The sequence below is a fragment of the Monomorium pharaonis genome, chromosome 9 (assembly GCF_013373865.1).
Source record: "Monomorium pharaonis isolate MP-MQ-018 chromosome 9, ASM1337386v2, whole genome shotgun sequence".
Lineage (NCBI taxonomy): Eukaryota > Metazoa > Arthropoda > Insecta > Hymenoptera > Formicidae > Monomorium > Monomorium pharaonis.
The window spans coordinates 7,326,851-7,343,854 of NC_050475.1; the positions used below are offsets into that span (position 1 = coordinate 7,326,851).

Sequence of the window (17,004 nt, forward strand, 5' to 3'; positions counted from 1 at the left end):
GGTACCCCGTTCGAAGTTTGCCAAACTATAAAGAGGGACTGTTTCTTATACATATTTAGGTATATATATTTTGTAAAAGCGTCAAAGTTACCTAATCTAAAACCCATACTTGTCCCATAAAATACGTTTCCATTCATCTATCCTCGTAAACACGCTATCAGAAAATAATAAAAACGCGAAGGGAAATGGGTCTGACTCCGCACCCGAGGCCATTACACTGCCGCTCGGGTCCGCTCGTAAATTTCAGGCCGCGAAGTCGTAGTCGTTTATTTCGGCTTTGGAGAAACGATTGAAATATGATGAGCGAGTATCTGGAGTATCTAGGAGTCTTCTTACTGCATAAGAAGAACACTGTTTCGTATTCGCGGTACGCTAACTAAATTTCACATACTCAAAATTTAGTTTGTTTCGTATTAAAAAAAAGATATCATGTACTTTTTCCAGAGAAATAAATTATGACAGTGTGTAGAGGAATAGAATTGTCGGGTGTGACTTGAATTAAAATAACATTTTTTTAACACTAGAACAACCAAACCCGTCAAAATGACGGGTTTTAGATTTCTAGATTAAATTAAGAACTAAGGTAATTTTTATCGGATTTTTAATTTTTGGATTAATTATTTAAATATTAAAGAAATTAAAATAATAACAATACGCAAAGAAGTTAAAAATAAAAACTAAGAAAGATAGAAATAGATAGCTATGCATTTAATGCTGGTTGTTCTAGCGGTTCTTGGAGAGCAAGCACACGGAAAAAAAATATTAGTTACAAGTAGCAAGAATCTAAATTTCAGTTGGATACAGCTGAAATTCAGCTGCCGCGCACAGATTTTTGCTGCTGCAATCAACTGCAACTAATCTCTTTTTTCACGCAGAATCAATTATCAGAAACATATCCAATAAGCATAAAATCGTTACTACTATATGTTATCACAATATTCAATAATATTTAACGTTTTTTTTATATGTCGTATGTATACAACATCAATTTAAACAAATATTGATCATGACTTGGAGATAATATTTTTAAAACGTTTCAACAATGTTTAAAAAAATTATGTATTAAACAAAATTCTGAAATTTATATAATTTATACAATATTATTTTAAAACGTTCAAAAAATACACATAAAATCAACATTTCTGAATGTTACTTTAATTCTTTTTCACTTATTAGAATGTCCAGTCATTACACTAATAATAACACTGAACAAAGAAGGATTTAGATAAAGATACCTTATGAAGGTATCATCCAAACGTTATGGACGTACTTATGATTTGAAAATCAATTGATCTGTTACGTTATAATTTGCACATATCAAAATTTAGCGGCGCGTGCAAGTGCACCGTGAATATTCATGATTCGTGCGTACGGATCATGAAACGTAACGAAATCAAGAACACCACTCGGGGACGTCACGCATCGGCGTGCGTAAGCTAAACGAACGCAGAAGAGAATTCGGTTCAACCGAAGGAAGAAAGGGGGAAAGGGGGTAGGGCCAAGCTACCCTCCGACGTGGTCCGACGATAGTAACCGTGCGATGTTTAACTGGGCGTAACCCCCAAAGATCATCTTACAAGTGTGTGCGAGCGAGCAAGCACAACAAAACGGGATACGCGGCAAGGAGGAGAGGGAGGAGAAGAGAAGGAGGAGGGGAGGGAGGAGGGGGAGCGAAACGGCGCTGATTTATTTATCGAATCATAAATTAGCGGGGTCACACAATACGACGCGACGCGAGAGTGCGACTATCCTTCTCACCGGGGAGGGATCCGAGGGCGTAAACGGTAACGCGTGTTTGCGTTGCGTGCTCGACCGGAAACGCGATTTATACCATGCAAATTAAACGCGCGCACGCTGCACGCACCCGGGACCCCGTCCTGCGCGCTCCGTCATATTATTATTAGCGTTTTTGTTATTACATCGTATTGGTGTACCAACGGACGGCCCGTGCAAATATCCGAGGCTTGACCGATTTTCATCGACGGGAGAAATCGACCCTCCCCTCTCTCGAATCCCTCGCTTCGAAATTTAATCCTAAAATTCGCAAGAGTGTTTCTCGCATCCGAGAAATTGCACGCGTGACTTGCTTGGCATTTGGTTTACCCGGTGCGTGGATCGTTACGATCCTTAAATTTGTTATTCACGATCGTTAAATTATATAAAAATCACAGTTTCGCATGGGTCTTAGTTTTATACAATTCGATCTCAAACAACCAAATTAATTTCACTGGATTTACAGCTGAAAAAAAAGTTGAACGTTTAAGTAAAATATTTTATTAATTTTATTAGTTTTATTTATATTATGTAACACATTTTTTGACATGTAAAATGGCAATACTTGTGATACACAGAAAAAAATTAGTAACAAATACAATTTTTCTACATTCTAGTCTACATTGTCCCATATATAAGCAAAAATATACAAAATCTTTAAAAAATGTGATAATCTTCAACAGACATAGTGTGCTAACATGAAAAAATTTTGTATAGTTTCACTGAAAGAAATATATTTTTCTTTATTCAGGAATAATTTTTATGAGTGAAGAGGAAAAAAATATCAGACAGAGGATAACAGTAGCTTTAAACCAAGAATTATATTTTTTTAATACTTACAATATTAATACTTATTATGAAAATAATCATTATGCTCTCTTTAAATTATTTTAACAATAATATATAATATTTTACTAAAATTTCAAATAATAAAATTTTTCAAAAAAGACTTTATGAGGCAATGATTCTCGAATTAATACTAATTTTTTTCTGTATAGCTTAGTGCTGAATGCACTTCTCATTGCAACTTCCTCTTACACATGTATATAAATCAACGAATTAAATAAATTAACGTGACCGAAGCGGGCGTGATGCTCCCAAGGCTCGTTATTAATTCGATTTAAATACCGCCGATTCGACAAGCGTCATTTCAGAGATGAGATCCGCTACCCCTTCAGCACTAGCCCGGATGGACAGCAATGTATTCTAAATGCACGCGGGAGATTCTTTACGGTAGCGTCCACGTGTCAGGCAATTAGACACGCGGGATAAGATCGCCGCCGCCCTCCTCCCTCGTGCCACGAGATGGGGCTATTCACTTTTCCAACCGCAAACAGACTGTGCATCTGCCACTTCGCACAGTTTAGCCCAAGCTTTATTTTATCGCCCGATAGTCTCAAAAATAATATGCACCTCGTTTATTTGGAGCTGCGCGATAGTTTCGGAATTTTTCCTTTTATCGCATTTAATAATAAGTTTTATTATTTATTATTTAATTTTTTAGTTAATAAGTTATATTATAACGCTAAAAAAGCATTAGACGTTTTGAAATCTCCGAGCGGGCAAAAATATCGTGGAATGACGCAAACGGGAAAATTGCAAAATGTTGTATATCGATCATTTGTTACAACAACAACATAACTAAAAATTATCACATTTGCGTTGTCCGCAAAAAAATTTTTAATAGCCGTTCAACACTGATTGTGAGTGAAGAACTGACGATAACTATTCCTCTACGGTATGTCTGTAGATTACACGAAAATCACATTTCAAAAGTAATTACTAACATTACAAAATTTTAATAATTTGAAATATCTTTACTTTTTTACTTTTATCGTTCCTGTAGAGCAAATCGCTACGTAGAGGGTAAGAGCCAGATTAGTCTTTCAGAATCAAGTGATCATCAAACGCGAGTGAGACGCGATAAAACATTATCTGAATAGCTTATTACGTCAAATAAGGGCAGCGCATCAAATACGCAGAGACATATCGCTTCCATTCAGTACGGACGTCAATTGCAGTATATCTTCCCGCGGCAAATTTATATCTGTTTCCCTTTTTCTCTCCTTCCTCCTCCAAGTACCGCGTGAATATATATTTGCGTCGTGTCGATTTTATGAGGCCCGAAACATGCCCACTTCCCCGCGCCAATCGAAAACGTATCATGGGAACACACGCGGCGGCCCACTACCTGCCGCGCACAAAAATGGCTAATTCATAACGCGCTATTAATAACGCGCCGCTTTTAACACATCGTCGAAGAAAGAGAGTCCCGTTACCGTGGATATGTTGTGACAGTGTTTGGGGCCCGTTTTGGGGTCCGGTCCGTTTGTGTTTGGCGCCCCTCCCCTAAACGGGGGTTCCCCTCCCCTTCCCCCCTCTCTCCCCGTCACAGAGAGACGCGCCGAAAGACGTACTTTGTCGTACTTTGACAAATGAGACGATATTAATCTCGGACGTTATACGCCACCGTGGATGTGTGGATGTGTGTGGAGCGGAGTGCGCGCTCGTGAATCGTCGCCGCCGCGATTTTACTGTTACGCGCATGTCCAAATGCTGGTAATTAATTATACACTCGCTCGCGACGTAGAGACTGGAACTCATATCACGCATCAACTGTACCGTGTTTTATTCGCGCTACGTACGTTAATTAGGAGCAGTCAGACGCATTGCAATAAATTAAAGTTACTTTTGCATATGGAACGACCAAATTAAAGGAACTTTTACGTATGGAACGAGCGTTGTTACACACGTAACTAAAAGCATATTAAATGGCCTTCGCGTAAAAAAATTGGCTCTTGGGAAACGTGATTTTCATAGGATTGTACGAAAACGATTATATGAAAATTTTATGAAATATATAACAATTTTGTTTTTAAAAACATTTGTTGTGTTAATACGAGCAAATATCAATTTCAAATCATTTCGCGTAATTTTATTATATGAAAAAAGTAAAAATTTAATTTTTACCCTCTAAAAAATAATTCCACCTTTATTTATAAAAAATCCTGACACATATTACAATCGATTATATAATGAAAATGTTATGTAATTTTTTTTCAAGCTGCAGGATGCTAATCAATTGAGAATTCAGAAGCAAAAATCAAATATCAAATTATTAAAATGCAATTTATTGATTGTTTTTGTAGATGCTTACTGATATTATTGTGGAGCTTATTAATGATGCAAGTGAAATTAATGAGGCAGAAATTTAATTAACATCGATCGATCTTATAGTTTTAAAACAGATAAATTTACATGTAACGCTTGAAATTCTCAGTTCTAGTTGTGACTGGTTTTATATATAAGAATAATTTTTAATTTTGCAAAAAATGCCAACTACCTGAGTCATCTCAGGTAATTAAAATGATTTAAAAAAGTATCCATAACTTTTAAAGTAAAAATATAGCAAAATTCAAGACTTGCAGAACTTGGAGATTTTCAAATATGAACTCAAAATCGAAACACAAAGACAGAGAGATAGAGAGAGAGAGAGAGAGAGAGGCAGAGGGAATATATATAAAGATAAGGCCGCCGGGAACGACAAAACGGGACGGAAATACGGGTTCGCGAAAGGCGGGGGCGACATCGGGAATTGAAAAATAGCGCCTTGGGCCGCTGTCGCTCACAGTGATGGCCCCGTGACAGCCAATGTAACGCACGAATTAACGAAATAATTGATTTTCATACCGGTTCGAAATAAGCGCGCCACGCGGCGCACAAAAGACCCGGGCCGAATCGGCGGCCGTCAAACGGAAAGAGATATTTTGCCGATTTCGGTGCACCGGGTGGTGGTGGTGGTAGTGGTGGTGGTGGTGGTGGTGGTGGTGGTGCATCGCCACCGTCGCCGCGGTGGTGGAAAAAAATTGCGGCCAGCGTTTTTAAATTTTCGGTCCCGTCGGCCCATTGGCCCGAGGGCCAATTTAAATACACCAGTTTACATTGGTAAATGGCATAGACTCGCCGGGCGACGCGCGGCGAAAAAAATCGGGAATTATTCCCGCCGAATTGTAGTGTAAATATTCGGTGGCCCCGAGTAATCGTCGACAAGCACTGGTGATGTATCTTAAAAGAAACTGACTGGGAAATTTGAACTTACATGAAAAAAATTCTTTATAATACCGCGCACCCAAAAGATACTAATATTAAATTAAAACTAATATATTTCATATAATAATCATTGTTTCATATATAAGCAAGAAATAATATTTTAATAACAACGATAATGTTGCCTATATATTTTAGTCTTCTTTCAAGAATTTAATAATTTTTATTTTAACAAAATATATTTTTTTATTTCAATATCGTTAGTCATCAAAATGGACAATATTTAATTGTTTTTATAACAATATCATATCAAAAGATTTTAATGCTTGATTTCAAAATATTGTTATTTTTTATTCAATATTTTTTTCTGTCAACATTTTTTTTCTTCACAAAACTATTTAAAATTAAATTTTTTTAATTTAAAATAAAATGTTTTAAGCAAATTATATGTATCTATAGAAAATTCTAAAGCAAATTGTCGACATTTTTTTATTAAAAAATATCTTTACAATAATTTAAGAAATTCCACATTGTTTTACACAATTAAACTACACCAAAATAAAGGCTAATTTCATACTACCTAACAAAAAAGTTTTTGTAACTCAAAAAAAGTTTAAAAATTACAAAGCAAATTTTTAAATTGTACTTTAATTGTTGTAAAAAAATTTGAAATTCTTTAAAGCTAATTTAAAGATATTTACTAATATAAGAATATCGATGATTTGGTTCATTTCAAAATTTAACATTTTAAAAATAAAGATATTCTAGAAATAAGAGTATTCTTTTCTTTGCGCATAAACAAATCTTTACGATATTGAATAAATCATATGGAAATATAAAAGGAACAAATTATTAATTTTCCCTGAAAAGACACGTGAAGGTTTCATTCAGTGCAGTGCGGAGTTCATAAATAAATTTATGAAAAGAGTCGAGTCGCGAAATTCAAGAGAATTTAGGTCGCGCGTCAAACTGCTTCTCATAAATTTTATAGAAGGCAATATTCGATGCACAATTCAATACCCAGTTCCATAGATTCTACGGAAAAAAAAAGAAAAAAGACTGGTAAAAGATCAGGGCGGCGTGGGAAGAAAAGCAGACACTTATACGCGACTTTTCTTCAGACCTAACGCGTTATTGCTTCCATAATTGTACCCATATCGAAAACGCGCAGCGCGCGACGAAGCGCCGGTAGTTCGCCGGTTGAACGACGCGCCGTTGCCGCCGCCGTAAAATCCGTAGTGTCCCGTACCGTTAATGGGAAATGCGAAAAACATTATTCGTAGCCCGGGTAGCGAGTATAATGTAAGCGCGGCGCGCTCTCTACACGCGGACAGGAAGGGCGCCGCGGCAGATGGAAGGAAAAGAGCGCGAGGAGAAAAGGAGAGTGGGACGGAAAACGAGAGAGAAAGAGAAAGAAAGAGAGAGAGAGAGAGAGAGAAAGAGCGCGGAGAGAGAACAGATTTATATTTGAAATTAGATTAAGCTTCTGCGCCTGAAAGCTATATAAACGCCCCCCTGCCTGCGCCTTCCTCTCAGCGCGCACAAATCCACCGCGCCGGAGAGAGACTCAATAAACCAACCACTCACTCTTTCCTCCTCCTCTCTTTCTCTTTCTCCTCCTCCCCCGACCCTCTCCCGTCGTCCGCCGCCTCGTCCTCTCTGTTTTGCAAACCCGCGAACGTACCCCTTCGCCCACCCGCCATCCCTTTCCTTCCGAAACGCGGAGCACCCCGCTCGCTCCCGGCCTTTTTCTTCTTTGCGTCGCGAATCCTTTTCCTGCCTTCCCGCCTCGTTAACCCTCCTCCTCCCACCCCTCCTTCCTCAGTCTCATATGTATCCAGTTTACTCCGCAATCGATCCCCGACGAGTCATTTCGCGCAATTCACCACTGGCAGAGAGAGACTCAATAAATCGAGTGCATTATTCTCCTTTCCTCTTCTGCTGCAGATTTTCTTTCCGACCTCTCCTTGTTTTCCCTCTTGACTCACAACTCGGAGTCTTGCTCTTGCACGTTCGGATTTTACTTTCCTCTCGCGACTTATTACCGAATAAACGGATTGAATATCAAAAGCAATAACGTCGCTGAGTATATTCGGTCACAAGGTTTATTCGCTGCGAAAAAAAGAATGTACAAGATGTTACGACGCCACGTACAAGCGAAAACCTCGATGTGCATCAAGCTCCTTCACGCGTGACATAACTGTCGTTATAAAGAAACAGAAGCGCATGAGGAAACGTCATAACTGTACTTGAGTCTCACACGTGTACGATACCCCCAATATTAGGCAGTCGACGAGCAGTCACAGGGGAGTCTGCAGCACGCCACCTCCCACACCGTAGCCGTATCCTTGCGGACCGAAATTACGAACGTAACATTCTGCGCAATTTGGTGGAAGAGACTTAGTTAACATGGGTAATCTTAATTGGCCGAACATGATAATATTATCTGGCGAATCAAGCGAAAAGAGTGCAAAGAGCACGAGAAAAGCTCAAAGAAAAGCCATCTATCTCTCCTAAGGTCAATTTCTACTAACGTGGATTAATGTTAATCTTGATTTAACGTCCTTCTTACTTTTTTTCTAGTTTTAAGAATTAAGAAAAGGGTAGGAAATAAGTTTAATCGAAATTACATTAGTACACTCAGAAAAAATTCTATAGTTGTAGCAACTGTAAAGTGATAATTATACGAATTTTATCACACATAGTTTAATAAACTATGCTATAGTTATTGTAACTACAGTTTTAGTTACAATAAATATAAAAATAGTTTGTATTATCACAGCGACATTTATTTGTGTAATTATTAATTTATAGTAAAATAAAACCTCAATTATAATTATATAGTTATACAGACTTCATGACATACAAATAAGTTTTAATAATTATATTTTTCCAGTTTACGTACGGTCGATTATGATATTGTAATAACTATACGTAGTACAACAAAATTCATGTAGTGAACCCTAAATATTAGAAATAAGAACAAAAAAAATATTCTTGTCACATTTTTCTGATTTTTTTCTTTTAAGATCACCTCTATCGTCCAATTATAGCAATATTGTTTTAAGATTTTTTTCACATTTAAAAAATCTAATAAAACTCATCAATAAAGCCCGGTGTTATTTAATCACATTGGTACTTTTCCGAATTAAAAAAAAAAATGGAAAAACCTGATTTCTTCAATTTTATTTTTCCAGTAAATTACGAATATTAGTAGCTCATTATTGAGAACGTTTTTTCCTATATTTTTCTGGCTTTCTTTTTCAATTTTATTTTGCTGGAAAATTACTAACACTAATACCAGTGTAAAAGAACACTAATACCAACGTTTGCAATAGATCTCGCCGCCATTCTCCTGATAGGTCAGCGGTTCCAGCGGCTTTCGGCAACAAAAGCAACTGAAGCAAATATTATGGTACTGCGCTCCGGAGGCGATCTTGGAAAGCAATAAATTACACGTAAGAACTTTTAATATTCCTCTCAAAATCCTTTCCTGTTTTCTACTGTGTATTGCGCAACTTATTGCAACACGGTAAAATTATTTTTTAAATATTTCTATCCACTCAATGTAGTGGATCCACAGAATGACATTCAGATATTCTTTGCATATGTGTGTTCGTTTAAATGCACACATTTTTTGCGTTGCAATGTAACTTGACGTAAACGACAACACAATCTCGATTTCTCGATACTATCTCTTTAACAATTGCACCTTACCTGCATTTCAGCCTGATAGACCTTTCTTCCGCATCGCCGACAGTCGAGGCCGCCACCGAGGCACTCGCACGGCAATCTCAGCCGGCAACAGACACCATCGGAGCCGCATTTCGTGCTGTCGTTGACGCCGCAGCATCCGCTACCTACGACAGACAGGCATCTCGGGCTGCGCGACCTGCGACATAGAACGAAATCATTCTTGTAAAATAAACCACAGCGTGGTCAATGACGCGAATTCTCTTTCTTCTATTTTCTTTTTATTTTTGTCGTCGTCCAACAAATTACGATTTAAATCACATAAAAGTATTAATTCGAAAAAAATTTAATTCCAAATTAATCGAAAGTCCATTTCAAGATCAGATTCAGGCAAAAGTGTGCGTCCAAAAGTTCTCAAGCCACACTTATGTGCGTTGTCAATGTGTGCATCATCATCTCTATTCGACTTTCGTCTGATTCTAATCTTAAATTTGACTCCACTGATCGGAAGTGAACTATATAGTGGAAAAATTATTTTTAAATATTTTGTATATACACCAATATTGTTCGCACCTTCTACAGTTATTGGATCTACTGCAGCAGTTTCTGCAGGCACCGAGTGAGCAAGGGGATTGCGATGAACAACGCGGAGCGCAAGGCGATCTTCTGCGCGAGAAATGAGCCGGCGAGTTGTAGATCTTCGGCGACGATGCGCAGATCTTATCAGATTTTCCACAGCAGCAGCCGCCGCCGCAACATCCACCACCGTCGCAACTTCGAACGCCCGTCATATACGAGGGAGGCTCGCATCTGGCCGCCTTCTTGCAGATTCGGGCACAACGGCAACAGGAACGCGAAAACGACGTAACGCACACTGTCTTAGTTCTGTCTGTACTAGGCGCGCATAATTCACTCGGTTCCGGCGCGAGTCCTCGGCAACGGCAACCGTAATCCTGCGAACTCCTCCAGAAGCTGCACCGAAAATATTATATTGTTAGAGATTTGCGAATCGGAGTTCTTTTTATGACGAATCAAATCGAATCGAATTTTATTTCTTTATTCAAATTCGGATTAAATTATCGAACCATTGATACATAACTTTTAATTGGCAGTATTATTATGTTAGATTAAATATTAATGCAAATAATAACAAAAGATTTTTATATGATAAGAAAATAATATTATGATACTATATGATATATAAAGTCATTTTAAATATAAATGTGATTTTATAAGATTGTCAATATCTGTAATTCAAATCTTTTTCGAAATTGTCAAATAGCTCAGATTCCAATTATAGATATTTAAATTCGAATCGAATCATTGATATATCATTTTTAAACAACAGTATTATGTTAGATTGAATATTAACATATTTATAATAATAAAAACTGTTTATATTGTAAGAGAAATAATATTATATGATATAAAGTTATTAATACAAATATGATTTTATAAGACTGTCAATAGCAGCGATTCGTATTCAAACCTCTTTTGAAATCGAACAGCTCGGATTCAAATCATGGATATTCAAATTCGAATCAAATCGTAATCAAATAAGATTCAATTTGTATTTGAATAGTTCGCACATCTCTATGTATTGCCAATCAATCTTGGTTTACTTGAAAGCAACTTTTATTATAATAATGTTCAATGCGCGATGTTCAGTTTGCTCGAATATTTTCGATATGGTCGTTAAAGATTTATGTGTATTGCAAATTTTCTCTTTTTTCAAGAGGGCCACATAAATATTTGCAAGTTTCGATTGACTCGTCATAACTCTTTTCCCTTTTCAACCGACAGTTTATTCGTCTCGCGAAAGGCTCGTAGGAAGATTGCAAACAACGAATGTCAAAATTTCCGACGTTCCAACATGCGCAACGATGCCGTTTCACCCACTTTTCGCGCGCCGGTCCGCCGCAACATCCGCCGCAGCCTCCTCGCATACGATACTCGTCACGGCCAATTGAATCTACGTTCTTGCGGGTGGAGCTTGACAGGTCCTCGTTCCACGCGGTATCATCCTCGTTGCTTCTTGCCTTATTTCCGCCTGCAATGCGATCCGTCGGACATGCGTCATCGCTCTCGACTGCCCGCTTCTCGCCAATACTCTCCGACTGCCGGCCTTTGTTGCTGTCGAGAGCGCAACCCGATACTCCGCAACTTCGGTTCTCCGCGTAATTGTCGACGATCCTTGGTGTACTATCCGAGTATCCGTCATCGCTTCTGCCGGCCAACGAGTCGTCCGCAGCCTGCCAAATGTCATAAAACGTCTCTCGCTCCGTTTTGCTCTCGGTCTCCCTGTCGCTCGCTAAATCGTCGTCATCCTGCATCGTGCTGCGGCAACAGTGATCATCGTCGCCGACGTCGATGACGCTGGTGGCGTCGCTGAAGGAGACCCGTCTGCGAAAGGGTGGCCGCGCGGCGCAGCGATTCGCTGTCGACGGTCGCGACGGGCACAGGCACTTCCGACTCCTCGGCGAAGGACGCGCGACGTCCGCGGTCCTAGAGAACTCGCCGAGGCGAGAGGAGGAAGACTCGCAGGCGGATACGGTCACTCTCGTCGTCACCCGATCCTCGGTGCCCGCGGTACTAGAAACATCTGTGCTCACAATCCTCAATTCTATCTCATTTGGCCGCCCACCACGATTGTGATGCGAGCAGTTACGTATATAGATACTACGCACAGGTGTGAACGACAATCAGGCGCGATCGATTAAAATTATTCCCGCGACGATATGTATAAATGAAGCAGCATCGAAACAGTTAATACACGAACAATGATACTTTCAATATATTCTTTTTATACTCTTTTTATAGTCGTATTCAATGCAAATTATAACGTTCTGTACACATGAGGTTTTATGATACTTCTGAACTCATTTTCATTATTTTTACAAATATAAAAAATTCCGTAGTGACTCTCACTTTTATACTTCAACATCTCTAAGAAGTATTTAAATGGTTATTCATTTTTTAAAAATTGTAATATATAAATATTGTATATTATAAATTACATTTTTAAATGTATACAAATTTTAAAAAATTTATAGAATAAAATTATCTATTGTGTGTACAGGGTTAAGAAAGTACTATTCTCATCTCTGTTAAAAGTTCTACACAGAGAGACTTCTTTAGATTTAACAAAATTTACTATAAATAAAAATATATTTTGGAATACTAACGAACAAAACTGTTTTGAAAAAACAAATGCGATTATTTGATTAGTCGTTAATAATGTTTGATTCAATAAAACTTTTATCAGTCAACAGAGATAACGTTTCGTACAACATTATGTTGTTTAAATAAAATAAATAAAATAAGTAAATCTAAATAAATAAAGAAAAAATATTCAAAGAAATCGTTTTCTATGTGTCTTCGATGTTGTACGGTGTTTTATAATTTATAATCTTATAGTTCAACTAATATATTTAATAAACATACCGATTTTTTAAATACTATTTTGAGATATATATATATATATATATATATATGACTGCACTTAACTTTTTACCTCAATTGATTTCGAGGACTGCTATTCATTCCTTTGGCAAAATTCGTGATTTGCGATTAATCGTGCATCATTCTGCGATTCCCGTCGCTATTGTCCTCCGTACAGAAATTGTATTAAATTTATTCAAAATTCTGATGTGCTTCCGGTCCCCAGTTTCTAAGATACTGAATAATTCTTGTCGATTATCTTGTTTACGTTATTATTCATAAAGATTGAGAGTAATTCTGTAAATAAACAAATTTAAAAACTAGTATGACGCTTTTTATTTGCTTCGTAAATAATTGATAATTTAATAGTCTACAAATAAAAAAGCATATTTAATTTTAATGCATAGATTTCTTTAATAAAATTATGTAGATTACTTTGCTTAAAAAATCATTTTATTTGCTGTTTTTTTCTTTCTTAATACATTTTTTAATAGAATGATTAATATATTTTTCTTTAGTTTCAAAAATTATTTAAAAATTATCACAAATTATCATGTTTCCTTGTATTTTACAGAAATTAGTTTGTGCATAAATTAATTAAAAATTTTAAACATGAAATGCTGATAATTGTATCAAATATTTACAGCAATTGGATTGAAAGTAGCATTATAAAAAAATGAAGTTGCTGCATTATTATCTATATTTATACCTCTGTATTATATCAATAAAATATTTTTTCTTATTTCATACAATTTGAATTGTGTAAATATCTGTAAATTATGAAACGTTTCATGTAATTTTTTTTTTAATTACAACTGTTATTATTTATATTTAATTATTTAATCACAGTAATGAAAACAAATAATCTAACTGATATAAAATTTAATGTCTACAAATTTTGCCCTACTAATCAATTCTTTCTAAATACAACTATAATAATTTAATACAGCACACATAATTTTTACCTGTCGTTTATCGACGCCGCTCTCGGGAAATCTGCTGTTTTTCATAATACTTGTTTTTCTTTTAAGATGATAAATTTTCGTGTATCACGTTACCTCAAACGCAGCAACAATCGCGATCTGATATTGAATTTGATATTGTTTGTGTGAAAATTCTGAGATAGCATCAATTTATGGAGGAAAATTAACGAATCCACGAAGTAACGATAAAGTTAATGTCACGTTGAGAAAACAATGTGCGCATAATATTTTTTGAGAACACCCCGCCGTGAGTCGCCACTCTATGACTGTGGAACAGCTTCCGGCATTTACCTACAAATGATCATATGCATTCACAAAAATTAGACAGTGTTCTAATTAAATTATAAATAATATTAGAAAGTTATGAGAGATAAATTTAACATAAGTTATAGTATGTACAAACTTATAAAAATTATCAATACATAAAGCTTGGAAAATTAATATTCAATTATTTTAAATTATAAATTTCTATGTATTAAATGTAGTGAATGATATTTAAGTAGTTACACAAAGAAAAAAAATAAATAAGATATACAGACACAAATTTATTATATACGTGTCTATATATATATATAATTTTATTTACAAAAAATAATTTTAAAAAATAAACTCTCTCTCTCTGTGTGTGTGTGTGTGTGTGTGTGTGTGTGTGTGTGTGTGTGTGTGTGTGTGTGTGTGTGTGTGTGTGTGTGTGTGTGTGAAGGGGGAGGTATAAAAAATAGCCAAGTAATTAATTTTATATACATTTTCTAAACAGTTGTGAAATGTTAGATACATTTAGAAAACATATACAAAACATATCTGAATCAACATATGCTATCTAGATTTATTAACAACATAATAAAATATGTACTAAAATTTTATATATATATATATATAAAATTCATATTATACATACACCTAGTAACACAAAACATTGGCGCAATATTAGAAAATAATGTAAAAATATTCCCAATATTGTAAAGTATTCACCTTATTTAGCCAATCTGTCTAAGCAGTAATACTGATTCAATATTAATTCAACATTGAACCATTCAATTTTTCATATTGAACATATTAATTGCGTTCTAATTTGGAACCAATATTTCATGACCAATATTGACGTTATATTTGAAAAAACATTGGCCAATGCATTCCCAATATAACCAATGTTTAGCCAATTGTACTGCCATTGTGCTACTAAAGTAATTATGTTATTATAAATATTTTTAGTTCAATATTTTATATGTATGTTACAAATAGACAAACACACACACACATACACATGTATTATTCATCTTGTATCATTATAATCCGTATCGACTAGGTTAAGTTAATTACAAAAAATTTTCAATGTTTTACGTATTAACATTTCTCTGGCGAAAATAAAAATCGGAGTGTAAGTCAAATAGCGTAAGAGGAAAGTAGAGACAGAAACGTAAACAAAACTTAAGAAATAAAAATTGGGACAATAGAATGTAAAAGAAACTGTAAATCTTACTTGTGCTCAGATCTTTATCTTCGCTAGGATTAAAATCCGAAATGACAATCCGGTGAAAAAACTTACTGTCTCTCTCCCGTGATTTCACGAAAATCACGAATTTTGTGTACAATTAATCATCAATAACCACATCCTGGTCCAGCAAATTATCAGCAACTACCATAATCACAATTTTCCAACTTTTGCGCCTTTCGACTTTTGACTTGTACAATTGTACATACGTCTCTCTCTCTCTCTCTCTCTCTCTCTCTCTCTTTCTCTCTCCCCGTTTCTTTCCCTTCTCTTTCTCTTTCTTTCCTTCCCTCGATTTCGATTAGCAGTACATATCGAATGATCGATTTCGCGCGCAAAAGAAGACCACAATTTGTGCTGCGATTCCGAGCACACTCAGGCACACCGCACATCGTGCTCCATCTATCCGTGAGCCGTTGCGCGCTCTGTTACGACCTACGTGACCTACATTTGACTGACTCGACACTGCTCGGCCGATTAGGCAGTATTCGATCCGAGCGTAGGTCACGTAGGTTATAGCAGAGAGAGGAACCTGAAAGCGGTCATCGCGGTGTTTTCATCCATCAGCGTCTCTACATATACATGATATATATTCAAATAATTGATTTGATAAAAATTCACTCACCGAGTAAACTTGCTGTCGCTGCTCCTGCTACATTCCTTTTCCGGAATACCGAGTCGCTCCATGGATGCCGCTTTCTGCTGACATCATCCTGCTATTTCGAATCAAACCGCATATTAATAACGATCGCCCGATACTTTATTCGGCACTCCCGATATTACGGATAATATATCACACACGAGTAAAACGTAAACCGCGCGCGAGAATTTCACTTGGCGCGACCGTTACATTTGAAAAAATACGTGAAAAGGACGGCTCGTCTGTTAGCGCGACGGCATTCTCAAAACCACTCAACACCGTACCTGCGCACAAATGAATACACGAGCACGCACGGAGTCAACAGAACGTCCGACCGACGCTGGAGTGGCGTACATGACTGCTGGCAGACAGACTCGGCGGTACTCGGCGCTAGTCGGCGCCACTCGGCGTTGCTAGGCGACCGACTTGTTGACTCGCCGCGCCTGCGCCGCTACCGCCATGTTGCTCTGTTGCTCCGCGCTCCAGTCACGTACGCCACTCCAGCGCCGGTCGGACGCGCTGTCGACTCCGTGCGTGTCTCTGCGTGTCTCGCGTGTTCAGAATTGAATTGTCCGGTGTTGTGCAGGTACGGTGTTGTGGTGAGAGTGCCGTCGTGCTGCTAGCAAACGATACGCGAGCCGTGAGATCGAAAGCGCGGCGTCGTGCGTTTGCCTTCGATCTCGAGTAAGTGTTCGCGTGTGTGTTCGAGCCAAGTGTTTGCTCGAAGAGGATACGTCCTGTAAAATATCGCGAGTGCTAATTGTGAAGTGCTACTAATCGTCGTGCGAGCATACGAAATTTTCGAAACGAATTTATCTCTGTTCGTTGTGTCTCGGCGCGTAGTTTTTATTCGAACGGTTTTCCTCGGCCTGCATTTCGCGAAGTTACGTGACGTCACGCCACTTTCGTACCATGTTGATTTTCGCTGTCAATTA

General features: G+C 37.1%; 1 protein-coding gene and 1 long non-coding RNA gene across 2 annotated transcripts; both read right to left on the minus strand.

Moving 5' to 3' along the window:
* Positions 1-6,253: 6,253 nt before the first annotated feature.
* LOC105829131 lies at positions 6,254-12,209 on the minus strand (the record flags this gene model as incomplete). The annotated part of the gene is made up of 5 exons (XM_028193116.2): positions 6,254-8,197; positions 9,148-9,256; positions 9,538-9,712; positions 10,087-10,485; positions 11,413-12,209. Coding segments are annotated over 5 exons (1,557 nt in total), but the record flags the coding sequence as incomplete, so codon positions are not given.
* Positions 12,210-13,978: 1,769 nt separating this feature from the next.
* LOC114255198 lies at positions 13,979-16,010 on the minus strand. Its single transcript, XR_004964552.1, has 2 exons — positions 15,418-16,010; positions 13,979-14,228 (listed from the first exon to the last, which is right to left on the minus strand). It is a non-coding gene; the product is annotated as an uncharacterized LOC114255198 (long non-coding RNA).
* Between the last annotated feature and the right edge of the window lie 994 nt (positions 16,011-17,004).